The 23,587-nt window shown below is 49.2% G+C and overlaps 1 protein-coding gene across 7 annotated transcripts in view; it reads right to left on the reverse strand.

Annotated features, from left to right (window-relative positions):
- Nucleotides 1-23,587, reverse strand: part of SLC4A11 (solute carrier family 4 member 11) — a 139,901-nt gene that overhangs the window by 33,035 nt on the left and 83,279 nt on the right. For 4 of the 7 annotated variants that reach the window (XM_075346326.1, XM_075346317.1, XM_075346365.1 and 1 more), the window contains exons 5-10: nucleotides 21,326-21,557; nucleotides 15,397-15,478; nucleotides 8,961-9,084; nucleotides 8,662-8,865; nucleotides 7,671-7,739; nucleotides 3,092-3,176 (exon numbers count right to left, since the gene is read on the reverse strand). In XM_075346326.1, the coding sequence (XP_075202441.1) occupies nucleotides 3,092-3,176; nucleotides 7,671-7,739; nucleotides 8,662-8,865; nucleotides 8,961-9,084; nucleotides 15,397-15,478; nucleotides 21,326-21,557 (796 nt within the window). The remainder of the gene's footprint in view (nucleotides 1-3,091; nucleotides 3,177-7,670; nucleotides 7,740-8,661; nucleotides 8,866-8,960; nucleotides 9,085-15,396; nucleotides 15,479-21,325; nucleotides 21,558-23,587) is intronic. The other 3 variants (XM_075346345.1, XM_075346336.1, XM_075346371.1) reach the window with 3 other exon arrangements.

Below are 23,587 nucleotides of genomic sequence, written 5' to 3' on the forward strand. Positions count from 1 at the left end.
CTGTACTAGACCACCAGGAGTACTAGAATAAACCCCCCTCTGTACTAGACCACCAGGGATATTAGAATAAACCCCCACTGTACTAGACCACCAGGGATACTAGAATAAACCCCCCTCTGTACTAGACCACCAGGAGTAACTAATATAAAACCCCTCTGTACTAGACCACCAGGAATACTAGAATAAACCCCTCTCTGTACTAGACCACCAGGAATACTAGAATAACCCACCTCTCTGTACTAGACCACCAGGGATACTAGAATAACCCCCCCTCTGTACTAGACCACCAGGGATATTAGAATAAACCCCCACTGTACTAGACCACCAGGGATACTAGAATAAACCCCCCTCTGTACTAGACCACCAGGAGTACTAGAATAACCCCCTCTCTGTACTAGACCACCAGGGATACTAGAATAAACCCCTCTCTGTACTAGACCACCAGGGATACTAGAATAACCCCCCTCTCTGTACTAGACCACCAGGAGTACTAGAATAAACCCCCTCTCTGTACTAGACTACCAGGAGTACTAGAATAAACCCCCTCTGTACTAGACCACCAGGGATACTAGAATAAACCCCCTCTCTGTACTAGACCACCAGGGATACTAGAATAACCCCCCTCTCTGTACTAGACCACCAGGAGTACTAGAATAAATCCCCTCTCTGTACTAGACCACCAGGAGTACTAGAATAAACCCCATCTGTACTAGACCACCAGGAGTACTAGAATAAACCCCCTCTCTGTACTAGACCACCAGGAGTACTAGAATAAACCCCCTCTGTACTAGACCACCAGGGATACTAGAATAAACCCCTCTCTGTACTAGACCACTAGGAGTACTAGAATAAACCCCTCTCTGTACTAGACCACTAGGAGTACTAGAATAAACCCTCTCTGTACTAGACCACCAGGGATACTAGAATAAACCCCCTCTCTGTACTAGACCACCAGGAATTCTAGAATAAACCCTCTCTGTACTAGACCACCAGGGATACTAGAATAAACCCCCTCTCTGTACTAGACCACCAGGGATACTAGAATAAACCCCCTCTCTGTACTAGACCACCAGGGATACTAGAATAACCCCCCTCTCTGTACTAGACCACCAGGGATACTAGAATAACCCCCCTCTGTACTAGACCACCAGGGATACTAGAATAACCCCCCTCTCTGTACTAGACCACCAGGGGTACTAGAATAAACCCCCCTCTCTGTACTAGACCACCAGGAGTACTAGAATAACCCCCTCTCTGTACTAGACCACCAGGAATACTAGAATAAACCCCCTCTCTGTACTAGACCACCAGGGATACTAGAATAAACCCCTCTCTGTACTAGACCACCAGGGATACTAGAATAAACCCCTCTCTGTACTAGACCACCAGGAATACTAGAATAAACCCCCTCTCTGTACTAGACCACCAGGAGTACTAGAATAAACCCCCTCTGTACTAGACCACCAGGGATACTAGAATAACCCCCCTCTCTGTACTAGACCACCAGGGATACTAGAATAAACCCCCCCTCTGTACTAGACCACCAGGGATACTAGAATAAACCCCCCTCTGTACTAGACCACCAGGGATACTAGAATAAACCCCCTCTCTGTACTAGACCACTAGGGATACTAGAATAACCCCCCTCTGTACTAGACCACCAGGGATACTAGAATAAACCCCCTCTCTGTACTAGACCACCAGGGATACTAGAATAACCCCCCTCTCTGTACTAGACCACCAGGGATACTAGAATAAACCCCCTCTCTGTACTAGACCACCAGGGATACTAGAATAAACCCCCCTCTGTAGTAGACCACCAGGGATACTAGAATAACCCCCCTCTCTGTACTAGACCACCAGGGATACTAGAATAAACCCCTCTCTGTACTAGACCACCAGGGATACTAGAATAAACCCCCTCACTGTACTAGACCACCAGGGATATTAGAATAAACCCCCTCACTGTACTAGACCACCAGGGATACTAGAATAAACCCCCTCTCTGTACTAGACCACCAGGGATACTAGAATAAATCCCCTCACTGTACTAGACCACTAGGAGTACTAGAATAAACCCCCTCACTGTACTAGACCACCAGGGATACAGGAATTACCTCATTCCCTGTATTAGAAGACCAAGAATATTGATATTAACTTAATCTCTTCCCTAGACCACCAGGAATCCTTAACCTAAACCCGTCACTGTCCTAGACCATCAAAGTGCTCTCACTGCCATAAACCTCCAGGAATTTTTTTTAATTAACCTCTTCCCTGCCAAAAACTACCAGGCATATAGTTCTAGAAGTGCATCCTTAAACTGCTCTAGTCCACCAGGGATGTAAACAGCACTACTTCATTTCAATTTGATGAGTGATTCGTTATATGTGCGCTAGCTTTATAGCCAATTTACTATATGGCTGTACAGTAACCTTTATTTTATGCAGCTTAACAGGAGCATAATCAAAAGGCTTACAGGGGTAATCCCATCAAGATCCTATCCCAATATGTAGTAGGTGTAATACCAATATTAGCAAATACCTCCAATTAGAAATGTAGTATAGTCTCCTGATTAGGTATGACTTTTACCTCATGTGCAGGGCATTGCAGCTTGGGTATCCATGGTTACACCCACTCATATGGTGACAGTTCGTTGCTCTTGGTCATAACCATGGATACCTAAGCTGCAATGCCCTGCACATGAGGTATGACCACGAGCAACTAACTGTCACCATATGAGTGGGCGTAACCATGGATACCCAAGCTGCAATGCCCTGCACATTAGGTAAAAGTCATACCTAATCAGGAGACTATACTACATTTCTAATATTCCTACACATTGGCATAGGATCTTGGAGATGGGTAACGTTTCCCAAAAGGTGTTGTGGCTCCCATATGCGTCTAGCGGGTGGCCAGTCTACCTCCATGGTGGCCATACTAGTCTACACCCATGGTGGCCATACTAGTCTACTCCCGGGTTGTACAAGACATTTCCAGACCGCAGCACTCACGGTCAGCGCCTCTTCTCTGCTCTCCCGGGGTACGACCTCCTCGGTGCAAGGTTCTGGGAGGGTAAATGAGTGAATCTTACCGTCTGTGAAATCCAGATGGTAGACGGGCAGCCGGCGCGCGATATCATCGAAAATTCCCTTTCCCACATTGAAGAATTCCTTTAACTGCAGAGAAGAAGGGAACAGTATGAGGGTCCGGCCGTGAAGACCCCACAAGCCCTGAGATCGCACATCACACGAGACGTCACCACAGCGGAGGCGGGATGTCCTGGACGCTACACAACACCAATCATGGCCAGTCAGGGGCTACGGAGGTCTCTGCAGACCCCAATACTTACGGGATCACACAGAGAACTGATGAGAAAAAAAATGAAAATACTTGTAGATCTGAGGATATCACAAACTGCAAACACTGAGGAAAACCCAGCAAGAAGTGTTGGGGCGACAACTGTAACAAGCCGAGATCTCAAAATGACGCACTAATGCTGCCCACCTTCATAGTGAAAATGATGCACTAATGCAGTCTACCTTCATAGTGAAAATGATGCACTAATGCAGTCTACCTTCATAGTGAAAATGATGCACTACTGCTGCCCACCTTCATAGTGAAAATGATGCACTAATGCAGTCTACCTTCATAGTGAAAATGACGCACTAATGCTGCCCACCTTCATAGTGAAAATGACGCACTAATGCTGCCCACCTTCATAGTGAAAATGATGCACTAATGCAGTCTACCTTCATAGTGAAAATGACGCACTAATGCTGCCCACCTTCATAGTGAAAATGACGCACTAATGCTGCCCACCTTCATAGTGAAAATGACGCACTAATGCTGCCCACCTTCATAGTGAAAATGACGCACTAATGCTGTCTACCTTCATAGTGAAAATGACGCACTAATGCTGCCCACCTTCATAGTGAAAATGACGCACTAATGCAGTCTACCTTCATAGTGAAAATGACGCACTAATGCTGCCCACCTTCATAGAGGAGAGAAAATGACACACTAATGCAGTCTACCTTCATAGAGGGGGGGAAATGACGCACTAATGCTGTCTACCTTCATAGAGGGGGGGGGAAATAATGATCAATGTGGCCTACCTTCATAGAGGGGGGAAAATGACGCACTAATGCTGTCCACCTTCATAGTGAAAATGACGCACTAATGCTGCCCACCTTCATAGTGAAAATGATGCACTAATGCAGTCTACCTTCATAGTGAAAATGATGCACTAATGCTGCCCACCTTCATAGTGAAAATGATGCACTAATGCAGTCTACCTTCATAGTGAAAATGACGCACTAATGCTGCCCACCTTCATAGTGAAAATGACGCACTAATGCTGCCCACCTTCATAGTGAAAATGATGCACTAATGCTGCCCACCTTCATAGTGAAAATGACACACTAATGCTGCCCACCTTCATAGTGAAAATGATGCACTAATGCTGCCCACCTTCATAGAGAAAATGACGCACTAATGCTGCCCACCTTCATAGTGAAAATGACACACTAATGCTGCCCACCTTCATAATGAATATAACGCACTACTGCTGCCCACCTTCATAGAGAAAGTGATGCACTACTGCTGCCCACCTTCATAGAGGAAATGATGCACTAATGCTGCCCACCTTCATAGTGAAAATAACACACTAATGCTGCCCACCTTCATAGAGAAAATGATGCACTAATGCTGTCCACCTTCATAGAGAAAATGATGCACTAATGCTGCCCACCTTCATAGTGAAAATGACACACTAATGCTGCCCACCTTCATAGTGAAAATGATGCACTAATGCTGCCCACCTTCATAGTGAAAATGACACACTAATGCTGCCCACCTTCATAGTGAAAATGACACACTAATGCTGCCCACCTTCATAATGAATATAACGCACTACTGCTGCCCACCTTCATAGTGAAAATGATGCACTAATGCTGCCCACCTTCATAGTGAAAATGACACACTAATGCTGCCCACCTTCACAATGAAAATGACACACTAATGCTGCCCACCTTCATAGAGAAAATGATGCACTAATGCTGCCCACCTTCATAAAGAAAATGACGCACTAATGCTGCCCACCTTCATAAAGAAAATGACGCACTAATGCTGCCCACCTTCATAAAGAAAATGACGCACTAACGCTGCCCACTTTCAGAAAGGGGAGAAAACTGACGGTCCAAGATCGACAACCCCATTAGGGCTGAAGAAAAGTAAAAGGTGTCACAGGTTCTATCCAAAAAGACGTGGAATTTATTGTTCAGAACACTGGTTGTTGTCAGTGAATAGAAACTTCCCATATTACACATGGTAATGAATACAACTAATCTGCGATTCAAGCAGCGAACATCAAAGTGCAGGATCACGTGCATCACACAAAACGGAGAAATGATCCACAAACCATCAGTCCCACTATAAGAAAGGCGGATGATCATGGCTGCCCGCATGTCATCAAAGGGAGGGGCGGACAAACCGCATCAGACTGGGCATTGCTGGCAGCCGCATGGATGAAGGTATCACAGAGCAGGGGAAGGAGCGGGGTGGAACGTCAGAAAGCAGCGTACGGCTAGGAGATATATATGTATATATTAGATGGAATGAAACGCAACAGGCCAAAGCATGAAATATACCAATGTGCAGCGTTTATAGCCTGTCCACAGCCAGTGCCGGGGGCCGCCTGGTGCTTATAGCAAAGAGGGAGAAAGAGCAGCTCCTGACAAAGGCCAGAGTCTCAGCTATCAAGGGAGCAGTATAGCACTTATATTCTTGTACATAGGGGGCAGTATTATAGTAGTTATATACTTGTACATAGGGGCAGTATTATAGTAGTTATATTCTTGTACATAGGGGCAGTATTATAATAGTTATATTCTTGTACATAGGGGCAGTATTATAATAGTTATATTCTTGTACATAGGAGCAGTATTATAGTAGTTATATTCTTGTACATAGGAGCAGTATTATAGTAGTTATATTCTTGTACATAGGAGCAGTATTATAGTAGTAATATTCTTGTACATAGGGGCAGTATTATAGTAGTTATATTCTTGTACATAGGAGCAGTATTATAGTAGTTATATTCTTGTACATAGGGGCAGTATTATAGTAGTTATATTCTTGTACATAGGAGCAGTATTATAGTAGTTATATTTTTGTACATAGGAGCAGTATTATAGTAGTTATATTCTTGTACATAGGGGCAGTATTATAGTAGTTATATTCTTGTACATAGGGGCAGTATTATAGTAGTTATATTCTTGTACATAGGGGCAGTATTATAGTAGTTATATTCTTATACATAGGGGGCAGTATTATAGTAGTTATATCCTTGTATATAGGAGACAGTATTATAGTAGTTATATTCTTGTACATAGGGGGCAGTATTATAGTAGTTATATTCTTGTACATAGGGGCAGTATTATAGTAGTTATATTCTTGTACATAGGGGCAGTATTATAGTAGTTATATTCTTGTACATAGGGGCAGTATTATAGTAGTTATATTCTTGTACATAGGGGCTGTATTATAGTATTTATATTCTTGTACATAGGGAGCAGTATTATAGTAGTTATATTCTTGTACATAGGGGCAGTAATATAGTAGTTATATTCTTGTACATAGGAGGCAGTATTATAGTAGTTATATTCTTGTACATAGGGGCAGTATTATAGTAGTTATATTCTTGTACATAGGGGGCAGTATTATAGTAGTTATATTCTTGTACATAGGGGCAGTATTATAGTAGTTATATTCTTGTACATAGGAGGCAGTATTATAGTAGTTATATTCTTGTACATAGGGGCAGTATTATAGTAGTTATATTCTTGTACATAGGAGCAGTATTATAGTAGTTATATTCTTGTACATAGGAGGCAGTATTATAGTAGTTATATTCTTGTACATAGGGGCAGTATTATAGTAGTTATATTCTTGTACATAGGGGCAGTATTATAGTAGTTATATTCTTGTACATAGGGGCAGTAATATAGTAGTTATATTCTTGTACATAGGAGGCAGTATTATAGTAGTTATATTCTTGTACATAGGGGCAGTATTATAGTAGTTATATTCTTGTACATAGGGGGCAGTATTATAGTAGTTATATTCTTGTACATAGGGGCTGTATTATAGTATTTATATTCTTGTACATAGGGAGCAGTATTATAGTAGTTATATTCTTGTACATAGGGGCTGTATTATAGTATTTATATTCTTGTACATAGGAGGCAGTATTATAGTAGTTATATTCTTGTACATAGGGGCAGTATTATAGTAGTTATATTCTTGTACATAGGAGGCAGTATTATAGTAGTTATATTCTTGTACATAGGGGCAGTATTATAGTAGTTATATTCTTGTACATAGGGGCAGTATTATAGTAGTTATATTCTTGTACATAGGAGGCAGTATTATAGTAGTTATATTCTTGTACATAGGGGCAGTATTATAGTAGTTATATTCTTGTACATAGGAGGCAGTATTATAGCAGATATAATCTTGCTTTCTTGTACACAGCTGGGTTTATATTGATGAACCCTGTCTTATCTGCTATGCCTGTAGAGCACACACCATTTGCCCCCTCTGCAGTAAGCGGTCAGGCAGGCCCCGGCGACTGGCAATGACAGGCTGGCTCGTGGCTCTGAGACACAGACCAGAAGACAGAAGAAGGAGTTGTGGCAGACCTGCCTGGAAGGCCCGGCTCGTGGAACCAGTAGCAAATCCTTTAGGAGAAGAGGTAAAAAGGACAGAAATAAAAATACAGATGAACCAGCAATAACTCAAATCTACAGCCCTGGGTTCCTCACAGCCGCCAGGGCTGGACTACTCACAGCCGCCAGGGCTGGACTACTCACAGCCGCCAGGGCTGGACTACTCACAGCCGCCAGGGCTGGACTACTCACAGCCGCCAGGGCTGGACTACTCACAGCCGCCAGGGCTGGACTACTCACAGCCGCCAGGGCTGGACTACTCACAGCCGCCAGGGCTGGACTACTCACAGCCGCCAGGGCTGGACTACTCACAGCCGCCAGGGCTGGACTACTCACAGCCGCCAGGGCTGGACTACTCACAGCCGCCAGGGCTGGACTACTCACAGCCGCCAGGGCTGGACTACTCACAGTCGCCAGGGCTGGACTACTCACAGCCGCCAGGGCTGGACTACTCACAGCCGCCAGGGCTGGACTACTCACAGCCGCCAGGGCTGGACTACTCACAGCCGCCAGGGCTGGACTACTCACAGTCGCCAGGGCTGGACTACTCACAGCCGCCAGGGCTGGACTACTCACAGCCGCCAGGGCTGGACTACTCACAGCCGCCAGGGCTGGACTACTCACAGCCGCCAGGGCTGGACTACTCACAGCCGCCAGGGCTGGACTACTCACAGCCGCCAGGGCTGGACTACTCACAGCCGCCAGGGCTGGACTACTCACAGCCGCCAGGGCTGGACTACTCACAGCTGCCACTATAAACCTCCGATTCAGTTTACACAACTTAATGGACTCTGACCTCCGGGCAAGGCAGCCATCGCGCGTCGGACTGGCTGCAGGGGCACGGTTTTGGATGGACGGGGGATGGACTTAGGTCACTGGTGACTGGCCATTTGGCAGCACAATGAAGATTAAGGATTTGATGTGGGACACTCACCTTTAGAGGTTTGTGGCTGCTGGTTTTGTGGCCATCCTTCCCTGAGGAGTGTTTGTTGGCAGCGGTCAGGAGGTGCCGCTGATGCACCAACGCGTCCTTAAACTCCTCTACCGTTTTAACCTCTAGTAGTTTCTGTCGGAACTCGATGTCGGAGAACATGGTGGCAAACGTCCGGCCGACTTCTGTGGCGGTTTTGGTACTTTTCTAAGAAGGACGAGAGAAAAGGATAAGAAATGACGTCATCTTGTACTTCCTGCCCTTACACAGTACCACCCCTTTATTCCGGCACTTGGACTCACCATTTTTGGTGGAGCCACGACGAGGATGACGAACCTGACTTCACAGGAGTTCTCCCCCCAGTTCTGCGGCTTCTCTAGTCGGCTGATGCAAACGTGTCGCTTTTGAAGGGACTTTATACTGCAACTGTATGACGGCACAAGAAATCACGCTGTGCCTAATAGGACATAAAACTTATACACATAATAAAGTGCAAAGGAGCAGAAAAGTCCCCACTGAGCCGTACACCACCGAGCACAATGCCGAGCCGTACACCACCAAGCACAATGCCGAGCCGTACATCACCAAGCACAATGCCGAGCCGTACATCACCAAGCACAATGCCGAGCCGTACATCACCAAGCACAATGCCGAGCCGTACATCACCAAGCACAATGCCGAGCCATACACCACCAAGCACAATACCGAGCCGTACACCACCAAGCACAATGCCGAGCCGTACACCACCAAGCACAATGCCGAGCCGTACATCACCAAGCACAATGCCGAGCCGTACATCACCAAGCACAATGCCAAGCCGTACATCACCAAGCACAATGCCAAGCCGTACATCACCAAGCACAATGCCGAGCCGTACATCACCAAGCACAATGCCGAGCCGTACATCACCAAGCACAATGCCGAGCCGTACATCACCAAGCACAATGCCGAGCCGCACATCACCAAGCACAATGCTGAGCCGTACATCACCAAGCACAATGCCGAGCCGTACATCACCAAGCACAATGCCGAGCCGTACACCACCAAGCACAATGCCGAGCCGTACATCACCAAGCACAATGCCGAGCCGTACACCACCGAGCACAATGCCGAGCCGTACACCACCAAGCACAATGCCGAGCCGTACATCACCAAGCACAATGCCGAGCCGTACATCACCAAGCACAATGCCGAGCCGTACATCACCAAGCACAATGCCGAGCGAGCCGTACATCACCAAGCACAATGCCGAGCCGTACACCACCAAGCACAATGCCGAGCCGTACACCACCAAGCACAATGCCGAGCCGTACATCACCAAGCACAATGCCGAGCTGTACATCAAGCACAATGCTGAGCCGTACACCACCAAGCACAATGTCGAGCCGTACATCACCAAGCACAATGTCGAGCCGTACACCACCAAGAACAATGCCGAGCCGTACACCACCAAGCACAATGCCGAGCCGTACACCACCAAGCACAATGCCAAGCCGTACACCACCAAGCACAATGTCGAGCCGTACATCACCAAGCACAATGTCGAGCCGTACATCACCAAGCACAATGCTGAGCCGTACATCACCAAGCACAATGCCGAGCCATACATCACCAAGCGCAATGCCGAGCCATACATCACCAAGCGCAATGCCGAGCCGTACATCACCAAGCACAATGCCGAGCCGTACATCACCAAGCACAATGCTAAGCCGCACATCACCAAGCACAATGCTGAGCCGTACATCACCAAGCACAATGCCGAGCATTGGATGGAGTGCCGGATCACACTGCTCTGTGTCTGATGGATGAGTCTGGGTTTGGTGATGGAGGACATTACCCCCTGACTGCATGGTGCCCACTGTAGTTTGGTGGAGGAGGAGACTGATCTGGTCTATTATCAGGGGTTGTCCTCAGCCTCTTATTTCCAGTGATGGGAAATCTTAAGACATTGTGAACAATTGCAGCTTACCACTTTGTGGAAACAAATGGGAGAAGTCAATTGTCTGTATGGAGCTTGTGCACTGGGCACCGTTATGGGAAATAGACATGGAGGGGGAGACCGGTGGAAGAACATGACCGGCCGCACAGAGTCCTGACCTCCGCTCCATCCAACGCTCAACATTGAAATTTGCATAGTGTATATGTACATGTGTGTGCACGGTTTGGGTGTACGTCAGATGAAAGTGCGAGGCACGACTGACTGAATGAATGCATTGTTCCACGCAGACGTCAACAATTAAACTCGTAAGCAGATCCACATGGGGCTCGTCGGCAGTGAGCGGGTTTGTGATGGACCCTGGTAGGTATAGTCCTTGTCTCATGCAGATCGCTCACATTCAGAAAGCGACCTGCGTCTGAAGGATCCTATCCTACGTACAGTAATTGCAAAAGTGTTGGCACCCTTGAAATTGTTCCAGAAAATTAAGTATTTCTCCCAGAAATGTATTGTAAATACACGTTTATTGCGTGTATGTGTAGTGGAACAACACACAAAGAAAAAAAAACTGCAGAAAAGGCAAATTAGGAGGAATTTTACACAAAATCCCCAAAATGAGCACTCCAGAGCTTTGTTTCCATCCATTTCTGGGGCTTCTTGAAGTGTTTGGGGGTCATTGTCGTGCTGGAAGACTCATAGGACACACTGGGCACCACATCACCTCCCAAAATCCTTTGGTAATCTTCCAATTTGATGATGTCTTGCACACAGTGAAGACACTCCAAAACATCTCTGACCTCCACCATGCCTGACTGAAGGAACTGTGTTCTTTTCTGTGTAGGCCTCATTCGGTTTATAGTAAACAATAGAATGATGTGCTTTACCAAAAAGCTCCATCTTGGTCTCATCTGTCGAGAAGACACTTTTCCAGAAGGATTTTGGTTACACCCGTTCATTTTGGATTTTTTTCTGCCTCTGTCAGCAGTGTGGTCCTCCTGGGTCTCCACCATAGCGTTTCATGTCATTCAGATGTGGCCGGATAGTTTGTGATGACACTGATGCCCCCTGAGCCTGCAGTACGGCTTGAATTACTCTGGACTTTGACTGGGGCTTATCCACCATCCGGACCATCCTGCGTTGCAACCTTTCATCAATTTGTTTCTGCTCTCCACGTCCAGGGAGATCAGCTACAGCGCCATGGGTTGTAAACTTCTTGCTTACACTACTCACAAAAATGTAGCGATATTTGGCTGAAATTTTGGGATGATCCTAAAATGCTCTCTGACCTTAATGTGACCTTCTCTAATCCTTTGAAGGTCATGTCCAACTGTTCAATGCTTCAGGACTTTTTGCACAACTTGCGGTTCTCTAACAAGGAGCTTAAAGGAAAAATTCACATCAGGTGTTTGATCCATGAATCGCCTAATACATTTCGGGCTTAATTAGAATTGGTTTTAAACAGTCCTCCTCATCGTGAGACCAAGACGACACCTAACAATTGATCAGCAGTACCACGCTATTGTGAAGCTTCCAGCAGGACGTTCTCAGACGGAAGAGGCCACTGAACTTAGAATGTCACAGAGTGTCTCCAGCAGGTTGTACAGAGACACAGAGAGACTGGAAGAGAAAGGCAGAGAAGTGAACGTCCTTTGGCCACATGCCACACTGATGACCACTCCATTGTGAGCAATGCCCTTCGGAGCAGGATGATGAATGCCACACAACTACAGGCACATATAAGGGAGGCGAGAGCCGCCCAAGTGTCATGTCAGACCATTCGAAACCATTTACATCACCGGGGTCTGTGTACTAGAGGACCTGCAATGTACCTGAGCGCACAACCAGGCACAGGCGTCATCTACGTACCTGACCATACCACCAGGCACAAGTGTCATTTACGTACCTGACCATACCACCAGGCACAAGCGTCATCTACATACCTGACCGCACCATCAGGCACAGGTGTCACCTACGCACCTGACCATACCACCAGGCACAAGCGTCATCTACATACCTGACCATACCACCAGGCACAAGCGTCATCTACGTACCTGACCATACCACCAGGCACAAGTGTCATCTACATACCTGACCATACCACCAGGCACAAGCGTCATCTACATACCTGACCTCACCACCAGGCACAAGTGTCATCTACATACCTGACCTCACCACCAGGCACAAGTGTCATCTACATACCTGACCTCACCACCAGGCACAGGTGTCATCTACATACCTGACCTCACCACCAGGCACAGGTGTCATCTATGTACCTGACAACACCACCAGGCACAGGTGTCATCTATGTACCTGACAACACCACCAGGCACAGGTGTCATCTACATACCTGACCTCACCACAAGTGTCATCTACGAACCTGACACCACCAGGCGCAGGCATCATCTACGTAGCTGACAACACCACCAGGTACAGGCATCATCTACATACCTAACCACACCACAAGGCACAAGTGTCATCTACGTACCTGACCACACCACCAGCCACAAGTGTCACCTACGCACCTGACCGCACCACCAGGCACAGGCATCATCTACGTACCTGACAACACCACCAGGCACAGGCATCATCTACATACCTGACCACACCACCAGGCACAGGTGTCACCTACGCACCTGACCGCACCACCAGCCAAGCAGTCATTTACGCACCTGACCGCACCACCAGGCACAGGTGTCACCTACGTACCTGACCACACCATCAGGCAAAGGTGTCATTTACATACCTGACCACAAAATCAAAACACACCAGGCAAAGGTGTCACCTACGCTCCTGATCGAAACCACTGGTGTTGGCTTTTCTTTCAATTAATTGAGATGAGGAAATCACCATTTTCCTTACATTTTATTCGAAAGCCAAATATCCCACACTATTTGTGAGTAGTCTGTTTCGCACTGTGATAAGGGAACATCAAGATCTCTGGAGATGGACTTGTAACCTTGAGATTGTTGATATTTTCCAACAATTTTGGTTCTCAAGTCCCCAGACAGTTCTCTTCTCCTCTTTCTATTCTCCATCCTTCGTGCGGCACACACAGACACACAATTCAAAGACTGAGCCAACTTCTCCCCTTTTTATCTGTTTTCAGGTGTGATTTCCATATTGCCCACAGCTGTTACTTGCCACATATGAATTTGAACGAGCGTCACATGCTTGAAACAAAGCCGTTCACCCACAATTTTGGAAAAAGTGGCAACAATTTTGTCAGGCCAATTTATTTTTGGGATTGCGTGTGAAATTCAGTCCAATTTGCCTTTTTCTCTCCTTTTTTTTGGTGTTGTTCCGATACACAAAAAAGGAAAGAAACCTGGTTATAGCAAAATGTAAGTAATTACAATAATGTCTGGGAGAAATACTTCATTTTCTGGAACAATTTCAAGGGTGCCAACACTTTGTTCTATATTACCTAAAATATGCCACAGAGTATACAGTGGGAAAAAAGTATTTATTCAGCCCCCAATGGTGCAAGTTCTCCCACTTATAAAGATGAGATTTGCCTATAATTGACATCACAGGTGACCACAACTATAAGAGACAACATGAGAAAACAAATCCAGAAAATCACCGCTTCTGATTTGGCAAGTTTTTTTTTTGTTTTTGGGATGTTTTTTTTTTTAAGTTATGGTGGTAAGTATTTGGTCAATAACAAAAGTTCATCTCAACATTTTGTTCTTTATCCTTTGTTGGTAATGACAGAGGAGAAACGTTTTCTGTCTTCACAAGGTTGGCACACACTGTTGGTGGTATGTTGGCCCATTCCTCCATGCAGATCTCCTCTAGAGCAGTGATGTTTTGGGCCTATCGCTGGGCAACACAGACTTTCAACTGCCTCCAAAGGTTTTCTATGGGGTTGAGGTCTGGAGACTGGCTAGGCCACTCCAGGACCTTAATATGCTTCTTATGAAGCCCCTCTGTTGTTACCCTGGTGGTGTGCTAGGGATCATTATCATGCTGAAAGACCCAGCCACGTTTCATCTTTAATGCCCTTGCTGATGGAAGGAGGTTTGCACTCAAAATCTGAGGGTACTTTCACACATCCGGACTTTTGCTCTGCGGCACAATACGGCGTTCTGCAGAAAAACCGCAACCGGCTTTTGTAACGCCGATTGCGGTTTTTTTTGCATTGACTTACATTAGTGCCGCATTGTGCCGTAGGGGCTTGCGTTCGGTCCGGTTTTTGCCGCATGCGGCAGATTTAGCCGATGCGGCGGCCGGATCGAACGTACCCTGCAACGTTTTTTGCTCCGGCAAAAAACACCGCATCGCGCCGCATCCGGCCGCTGCGGCGCATTTTTCAATGCATCCCTATGGAGGCCGGATGCGGCGCGATGCGGAAAAAACCGCATCCGGTCGCCGCATGCGGTATTTTCCACTGCGCATGCTCAGTAGCATGCCGCAACCGGAAAAAACCGGACCGGCCGCATGTAAAAACTGATGCAAAGGATGCGGTGTTTTCACCGCATCCGTTGCATAGTTTTCACAGCCGGATTGAGCCGCAGTGCTCAAACCGGATGTGTGAAAGTAGCCTTACAATACATCGCCACAATCATTCTTTCATGTACACGGATCAGTCATCCTAGTCTCTTTGCAGAGAAAATCACCCAAAAGCATAATGTTGCCACCCCCATGCTTCACAGTAGGTATAGTGTTCTTTGGATGCAACTCAGCATTCTGTCCCCCTTAAACACGACAAATGTTGCAGCAAAAAAAAAAAAAAAAGTTGCATCCATAAAGCTACGGAAAATATCCAACAGCGCAGAGCGGAGTCCATGGTCATTACTTACATTATGCACAGCCAGGATTGCTGATACTGAATGCCCATGGTCGTGGCCGACACTCCTTGAATCGTGTCAGAAAGCAGATGTACTGTAAAAACAAACAAAAAAAATATTAAAATAAAAAAAAAAAAAAAAAAACACTCTTCCACATTTTCCCCATCCGAGGACCCCACGGTGCAGGCCGTCCCATTACTATATGCGGGCGGGAGCCATGAAAGCTGCATTGTGCGGAGGACACAACTTTATTATGTAAGGGTTTGGGTTTTTTTGGATGGGATTTATGTAACTATTTCCACCGCTTGCGCAGGCCACAAAAAAAAAAAAAAAAAAAAAATCTGCCAAAACTTCGAGGCTGGAAAATTCCCAAAACAAGAGATTTGTGCAGTTGGAGGTGCCTGGAACGCTCATAGTAAAGCGACTGGAAACCGTTTCGGAGGACGGGGGCGATATTTTTAATTCTTGAAGTCTATATTTACGAGATGATAATGACAGGAGGCCGCGCCAGGAAGAAAGCGTGTAATCATCTCACAACTGGGCACAAGAAGGAGCCAAAGAGAAAAAGGCAAGAGGTGAAGAGGGAAGGAATGGAGGTTAAGATGGACGGTGAGGGAGGAGAGGCAGAAAATCAGCACTGTCCCCATGGGGCTCACAAGCCAAGTACCCTGGTAGAAGGTCTGTGTGGGAGGAAACCCATGCTAACACGGGGACAACGTGCAAACTCCTTCCAGATCATGGTCTTGGAGGAACTTAATCCAAGGACCCAAGCGCTGGAAGGTGACCGTGCCATCTATTGTGCTTCCTCATACAGCCTCCATAGCACTTGACTGAAGGTTTGCCACCTACACGTGCTTTTAATTTGGTGGAGGATGCGGGCACAACAGGATTTCCTATGTCTCAGTCCATACCAGCTCAGCCCTGCTACCTGAATATCTCGCTGCCACTTTCTCAAACCAACCATGGTTTACGGCCATGTGCACATGTGGCAATTTTTGTGCGTTTTTTCATGCGTTTTTCCTTGGTTATTTTAATCAATAAAAGCAAGGAAAAAGTATCCCAGCAAAGTCTATGAGAATTGTGCATACGCCGCTTCTTTTTGCCTGGCATGTCAATTGTTTCTGCTTCAATCCCCTGCAATGCTTTATCACTACAGTGGATTATAGCGCAGCACTGTGCCTCACACACCATGTATACAACATGGTCTGTGAGGCTCTCCGTAGTGCAGTAACCCGGGGTCCTCATGGTGATTATCCAGGGTTACCATGGCAGGGATTGGGTCACCGTGGAAGTAAGAGATTCCTCTCCCTGCCTCCTGAATGCTGCGGTCACATTGGTCGCAGCAGTCAAGGGGGTTAAACCGCCAAGAGCGGCGCAGGCACAGTTCCGGGCTGAGAGCCAGGTCAGGGGTGTAAGATCAGCTGGAGATCCAGCGGTGATCAATGGGGTACAGAGCCTGAACCCCCGCAACCGCCATGACAAAAAAAAAAACAAAAACACAAAAACACAGGAAAAAACGCATATGAAAAAAATGGGCAAAATCAATTAAAAAACGAGGCAGTGATGTCACGATCATGTGACCATTATGGGCAAAGCTCAGCAGAGAAGTGATAGTGAAGGACCTGTGGTAAACAGCAAAAGAGAAGTGCTTCTACAGGACCTGTACTGATGTCATGATCATGTGACCATTATGGGCGGAGCTCAGCAGAGAAGTGATGTTGAAGGACCTGTGGTGTGATCAATTACAATGCTGGGGGAGTGACCAAGTTAAAAAAAAAAATCCTGCCTGAACTTGAGTGACAGTGACTCATCCCAGCAAAAGCTCCAATACCAAGCTGTCAAAATAAGTACCGTATTTTTCGGTTTATAAGATGCCCCAGATTATAAGACGCACCCCAAATTTAGAGGAGGAAAATGGGAAAAAAAATCATCTTTAATGTTAAAATGAGGGTCCATGTAAGGCTACATGCGCACGCTGCTTCTTTTTCGTGTTCACAAACTGCAGCCAAAACTGCACCTTGTCAGAGAGAGCCTGGAAATGTCACAAAAAATGTAGGTGTTTTTTTGGTGCATTTTTGCTGCTTTTTTGGTGCGTTTTTGGCTGCAGTTTTGTCAACAATTGTTTCATGTATTTTTCAGTTCAAACAAGCCCATAAAGCTTGTTGAATTGAGAAAAAAAAAAAATTAGAAATAAATAAATAAATAAATAAATAATTAAAAAAAAACTGGCGTGCGGTCCCCCCCAATTTTAATGCCAGCCAGATAAAGCCATACGGCTGAAGGCTGGTATTCTCAGGATGGGGAGCCCCCCAGCCTAACAATATCAGTCAGCAGCCGCCCAGAATTGCCACATCCATTATATGCGACAGTTCTGGGGCTGTACCCGGCTCTTCCCGATTTGCCCTGGTGCGTTGGCAAATCGGGGTAATAAGGAGTTAATAGCAGCCCGTAGCTGCCAATAAATCCTAGATTAATCATGTCAGGCGTCTATGAGACACCCTCCATGATTAATCTGTAAATTACAGTAAATAAACACACACACCCGAAAAATCCTTTATTAGAAATAAAAAACACAAACACATTCCCTCATTACCAATTTATTAACCCCGACAAAGCCCTCCATGTCCGGCGTAATCCAGCATGCTCCAGCGTCGCATCCAGCGCTGCTGCATGGAGGTGACCGGAGCTACTGAAGACACAGCCGCTCCGGTCAGCTTCACACAGCAACTGAAGACAGCCGCGCGATCAGCTGAGCTGTCACCGAGGTTACCCGCTGTCACTGGATCCAGCGGTGGCCGCAAGTAACCTCAGTGACAGCTCAGCTGATCGCGCTACTGCGTGGAGCTCACAGGAGCGTGGAGGACGGGACTATCAGCGGCGGCGGTGGCAGTGAGAGGGGTCCATCATCTCCCCTGTGCGTGCATGCTGGGGAGAGCGGTACTTCGGGGAACACGTGGAGGACGGGACTATCAGCGGCGGCAGCGAGAGGGGGATGGACATTGGCAGCTGAAAACATTGATTTTTCCCTCTCGCTGCCGCTGCTGATAGTCCCGTCCTTCACATCATCTCCCCTGGGGACAGCGGTACTTCGGGGAACACATGGAGGACGGGACGGGACCACTTGCCTGACCTCACTTCCTGACAAATCACCTGCGTTTTTGGTACCAAAAATGCAGGTAAAAGGCAGGTAAAATGCACCACTTTTGATTAGCATGCATTTTTCCTGCGTTTTTGATGCCCTCATTGATTTCAATGGGTGACAAATGTTGACAAAAACGCAGGAAGAATGAACATGCTGCATTTTTTTTGTCACAAACTTTTGACAAAAAAAACGCTGACAAATAAACTGCAATGTGCGCATGACAAATCTGACTTCTCATAGACTTTGCTGGGAAGTCAGATGTCAGAAAGTTCAGCTGACAAAACTGCAGCAAAAAAAAGCAGCGTGCGCATGTAGCCTAATATTCCTAGAGTGTCTTAATCCTAATGCTCACCAGGGGGTGGGGGGTGGGGGGGGGGGCGGCAGCAGAACGGCTCAGGAAGGTCACAGGAGGCAGGGTCAGTGATGCTGCGGGCTCAGTGGAGGGGGTGTTACGGTTCAGGAGGGTCGGCGATACTATAGGATTGGGGGTGTCATGGCGACGGGCACCATTGATCTGAGGGCGGGCTATGGAGGTGTTTCAATGGTGAGCGCCATTGATCTGCTGGTGTGCTGTGGAGGTGTCACTGCAGTGGAGGACTCAAGAGGGTCACGGGACGGGATGTCGCTGCGGCGGATGGCTCCTGATCTGACTGCGGACTCCATTGAATCGCCCGCATGGACTTCAAGAAAATGGCCGCAGAGGCGGTGCGTGAGCAGAAAGGTCTCTGCGGCCATTTTCCTGAAGTCCATGGTGTCAATCTGCAAACGTGCCGCCTCCGCAGCCAATTTCTTGAAGGTCATCAGCTCAACCATAGTCGATTCAATAAAGCCTGCAGTCAGATCCGGTGCCGGCCACCGCCGCGACACTTTAATGACACCCTCAGTATTGCCGACCCTGCCTCCTATGACCCCGCTCCACCAACGCCGCCCCGGTACGCTATACGCACATTGTAAGACTCAACTCCATCAGTGTGTCTTACAATCCGGAAAATATGGTGACCGGTCCATTCTCTCAAGTGGTCTTATAGATGGAAGACGCTGGTATTTTTTACAATGGAATGACTTCAAAGATGCTTGGACGTCTTTTGGGGCATGTTGCCGTCATTTTTTGCTTTTATACTAGCTAGTTTATAGATGGCTTCCCCCGCACAGAGCGCCCCGTGCATTGCCGCAGATTTCACGCCCGTTTGTCAGTCTACGATGCAGAGATTTGTTACAAAAAAAAAAAGCTCAGATATTCTGTCCAGAAAACACACAGTGCAAAAGTCAGGTGTGCGCAGAGCCAAAAAGGTCAGGGCGCCCCTCGTGCAATGTGCACAAAGAGGGGCGCACAAAAAAAAAAAAAAAGAAAAGAAGAAGATGAAAGAGATAGAAAGATACAAAGTGAGAACTGAAGAGTAAATAAAGAGCAGGAAGGTGCAGCTGAGCGGTGAGGCCTCGGTGCCGGGATTCCCTCTGCGCTGCACAGCAGGCACATGCTCGCACTCTCCGGCGTCTATACCGCGCAGGCACGTGCTCCATTTCCTATGTCAATAAGGTTAGTGCCTAGTCAGACAAACTGCAGCAGCTGCTTCACCTCAGCCGGAGATGGAAGGAATTAGATCCCGGTCTCTGGGGCCAATGAGTCACCTCACAAATATTCACGAAGGAGGAAAACAAGAGGCTAATTGGCATTTGCTCCTATGGCCCGTCATCCGCAGCGAGCGTGCCTCCGGTGCCAATACGAGGAGAAGACACGGGCAGCGGCAGTTTATCACCGCTCCTCGCTCTCCTCCAAGTGTGTTGTAATCCAGAGGGAATAAAAAAAAAAGTGCATGAGAAGCAGATTGTGCGATCTGGCCATTGTACAGCCATATTGTGCAATGTGCCGGGAGAGATGTCCGGGGTACAGAGACATCCCCCGCCAGACAGCGCGGCACCAAAGGGCAACTTCCCATTACCCACCATGCTGGTTACAGATGTGTGTGACATATTGTACGGTCATCTGCCAAGGTAGATCGCCAGAGGCAAACCGCCACGGAGCCAGTAATAGAGGCCGATGGGGACCGCGCTGCCATACAGGGTTCACATCCCTCAATAGGCGCATCGTGGGGCCCGCTCACTGCCCCGAGCCTGTGCCGTGGGGGGGCCCTTCTCAGTGCTCCGAGCCTGCGCCGTGGGGGGGGGGCCCTCTCACTGCCCCGAGCCGGCGCCATGGGGGGGGCCCTCTCGCTGCCCCGAGCCGGCGCCGTGGGGGGGGGCCCTCTCGCTGCCCCGAGCCGGCGCCGTGGGGGGGGGCCCTCTCGCTGCCCCGAGCCGGCGCCGTGGGGGGGGGCCCTCTCGCTGCCCCGAGCCGGCGCCGTGGGGGGGGGCCCTCTCGCTGCCCCGAGCCGGCGCCGTGGGGGGGGGCCCTCTCGCTGCCCCGAGCCGGCGCCGTGGGGGCATGTGCACGTGTACATGTACTCAATGAGGAGAGCAAAGGCTGATAGATGCCTCCAATGGTGACTTTTCTTCCAGGGCATTGAACGGATGGGATAATGTAGTTCTCTCTGACATCTGTGGGGGACGAGTGCCAGGGCCTCCATAAAAGATGAGATGGCCAATCAGTCCCCCCAAAAAATGGTAGGTTACCCACAGATTTATTTAATGCGTTGGAGGTAATTTAAGCTGGGTGAAAACATGAAAACATGGGTTTAGGACAGGCGAGCCGGGACAAACCAATTTGGCATGAGGTTTTATTCCCCTCTATCACAACTCAATACTAAGAGGGGGGGGTAACACAGTAAGACACTATTCCCGCATAACAAGACCCTTCCGTACCATTCCCTTCCCTCGGAGAGCCAGCGTCTGTGAATAAAGTACCCATTATTTTGTCAAAGTTGCAGCTTGGGTCGATGTTCTCCGGCTCTTCCACATAGTGCTTGAGCATCTCCCGCAGGACGTCGTCCAGGGAGGTGGCCGCCTCGTCCAGGATGATGCTGGCTTTGGCAAGGAAACCGTCCAGGTCTCGGTGAGCCCTCACCTCCTCTTCAAAGTTCTTTAACTTTAGGTACTGGAAAAAGAAAAACCGGGAACAGATCATCACCTGAAGAAGAGCAGAAGGGCAGAGACGGCGAGGGACGCAGAGACGGCGAGGGACGCAGAGACGGCGAGGGACGCAGAGACGGCGAGGGACGCAGAGACGGCGAGGGACGCAGAGACGGCGAGGGGCGCGGAGACGGCGAGGGGCGCGGAGACGGCGAGGGGCGCGGAGACGGCGAGGGGCGCGGAGACGGCGAGGGGCGCGGAGACGGCGAGGGGCGCGGAGACGGCGAGGGGCGCGGAGACGGCGAGGGGCGCGGAGACGGCGAGGGGCGCGGAGACGGCGAGGGGCGCGGAGACGGCGAGGGGCGCGGAGACGGCGAGGGGCGCGGAGACGGCGAGGGACGCGGAGACGGCGAGGGACGCAGAGACGGCGAGGGACGCAGAGACGGCGAGGGACGCAGAGACGGCGAGGGACGCAGAGACGGCGAGGGACGCAGAGACGGCGAGGGACGCAGAGACGGCGAGGGACGCAGAGACGGCGAGGGACGCAGAGACGGCGAGGGACGCAGAGACGGCGAGGGACACAGATCATCACCTGAAGAAGAGCAGAAGGGCAGAGGCGGCGAGGGGCGCAGAGGCGGCGAGGGGCGCAGAGGCGGCGAGGGGCGCAGAGGCGGCGAGGGGCGCAGAGGCGGCGAGGGGCGCAGAGGCGGCGAGGGGCGCAGAGGCGGCGAGGGGCGCAGAGGCGGCGAGGGGCGCAGAGGCGGCGAGGGGCGCAGAGGCGGCGAGGGGCGCAGAGGCGGCGAGGGGCGGCGAGGGGCGCAGAGACGGCGAGGGTCGCGGAGACGGCGAGGGACGCGGAGACGGCGAGGGACGCGGAGACGGCGAGGGACGCGGAGACGGCGAGGGACGCAGAGACGGCGAGGGACGCAGAGACGGCGAGGGACGCAGAGACGGCGAGGGACGCAGAGACGGCGAGGGACGCAGAGACGGCGAGGGACGCAGAGACGGCGAGGGACGCAGAGACGGCGAGGGACGCAGAGACGGCGAGGGACGCAGATCATCACCTGAAGAAGAGCAGAAGGGCAGAGGCGGCGAGGGGCGCAGAGGCGGCGAGGGGCGCAGAGGCGGCGAGGGGCGCAGAGGCGGCGAGGGGCGCAGAGGCGGCGAGGGGCGCAGAGGCGGCGAGGGGCGCAGAGGCGGCGAGGGGCGCAGAGGCGGCGAGGGGCGAGGGGCGGCGAGGGGCGCAGAGACGGCGAGGGGCGCAGAGACGGCGAGGGGCGCAGAGACGGCGAGGGGCGCAGAGACGGCGAGGGGCGCAGAGACGGCGAGGGGCGCAGAGACGGCGAGGGGCGCAGAGACGGCGAGGGGCGCAGAGACGGCGAGGGGCGCAGAGACGGCGAGGGGCGCAGAGACGGCGAGGGGCGCAGAGACGGCGAGGAACGTGGCGGAGCAGAGTGCCCAGAGCCCCTACATGTAGAGTCCTCTTCCCCCCACCCTCATCATCACTACCCGGAGGCATGAGGTCAGGCATAGACCATAGGCTGCTTGCACACATTGGATTAAAGGTTGGTTAAACTGGACGTCTGGGCAAAAGCCGAAACACCAACTGGGGCATCACAGCTACGTGCTGGATTATATATTATTTTTTTTTCCATCCATTTATTTCCCCCTTTTAATACTGCAATCTGTACTAAAAATATAAAGTACAAATCTCAAACTTCCTGAGGTTTCAGGAAACAACACATGTGCATAGCCATAGTGCGCAGACTCTGCACCCACTCATTAGATGCTTCAATGCAAAAAATAAAAAAGTAAAGAAAAAAAATCATTGTACAGGAGGAGGCGAGCTGTGACATCTATTGTGAATGGTGGATCCTGTGTTATTAATCATTATACAAGAGGAAGAGAAGCAGGTGCGATGTGACATCACATTGTGAAAGGTGGATCCTATATTATCTACTGTAAATAGAGGTCATCAGTCATTGTACAGGAGAAGGTGAGCTGTGACATCACCTACTGTGAATGGTGGATCCTGTGTTATTAATCATTATACAA

This window comes from Anomaloglossus baeobatrachus, chromosome 1, assembly GCF_048569485.1.
Source record: "Anomaloglossus baeobatrachus isolate aAnoBae1 chromosome 1, aAnoBae1.hap1, whole genome shotgun sequence".
NCBI lineage: Eukaryota > Metazoa > Chordata > Amphibia > Anura > Aromobatidae > Anomaloglossus > Anomaloglossus baeobatrachus.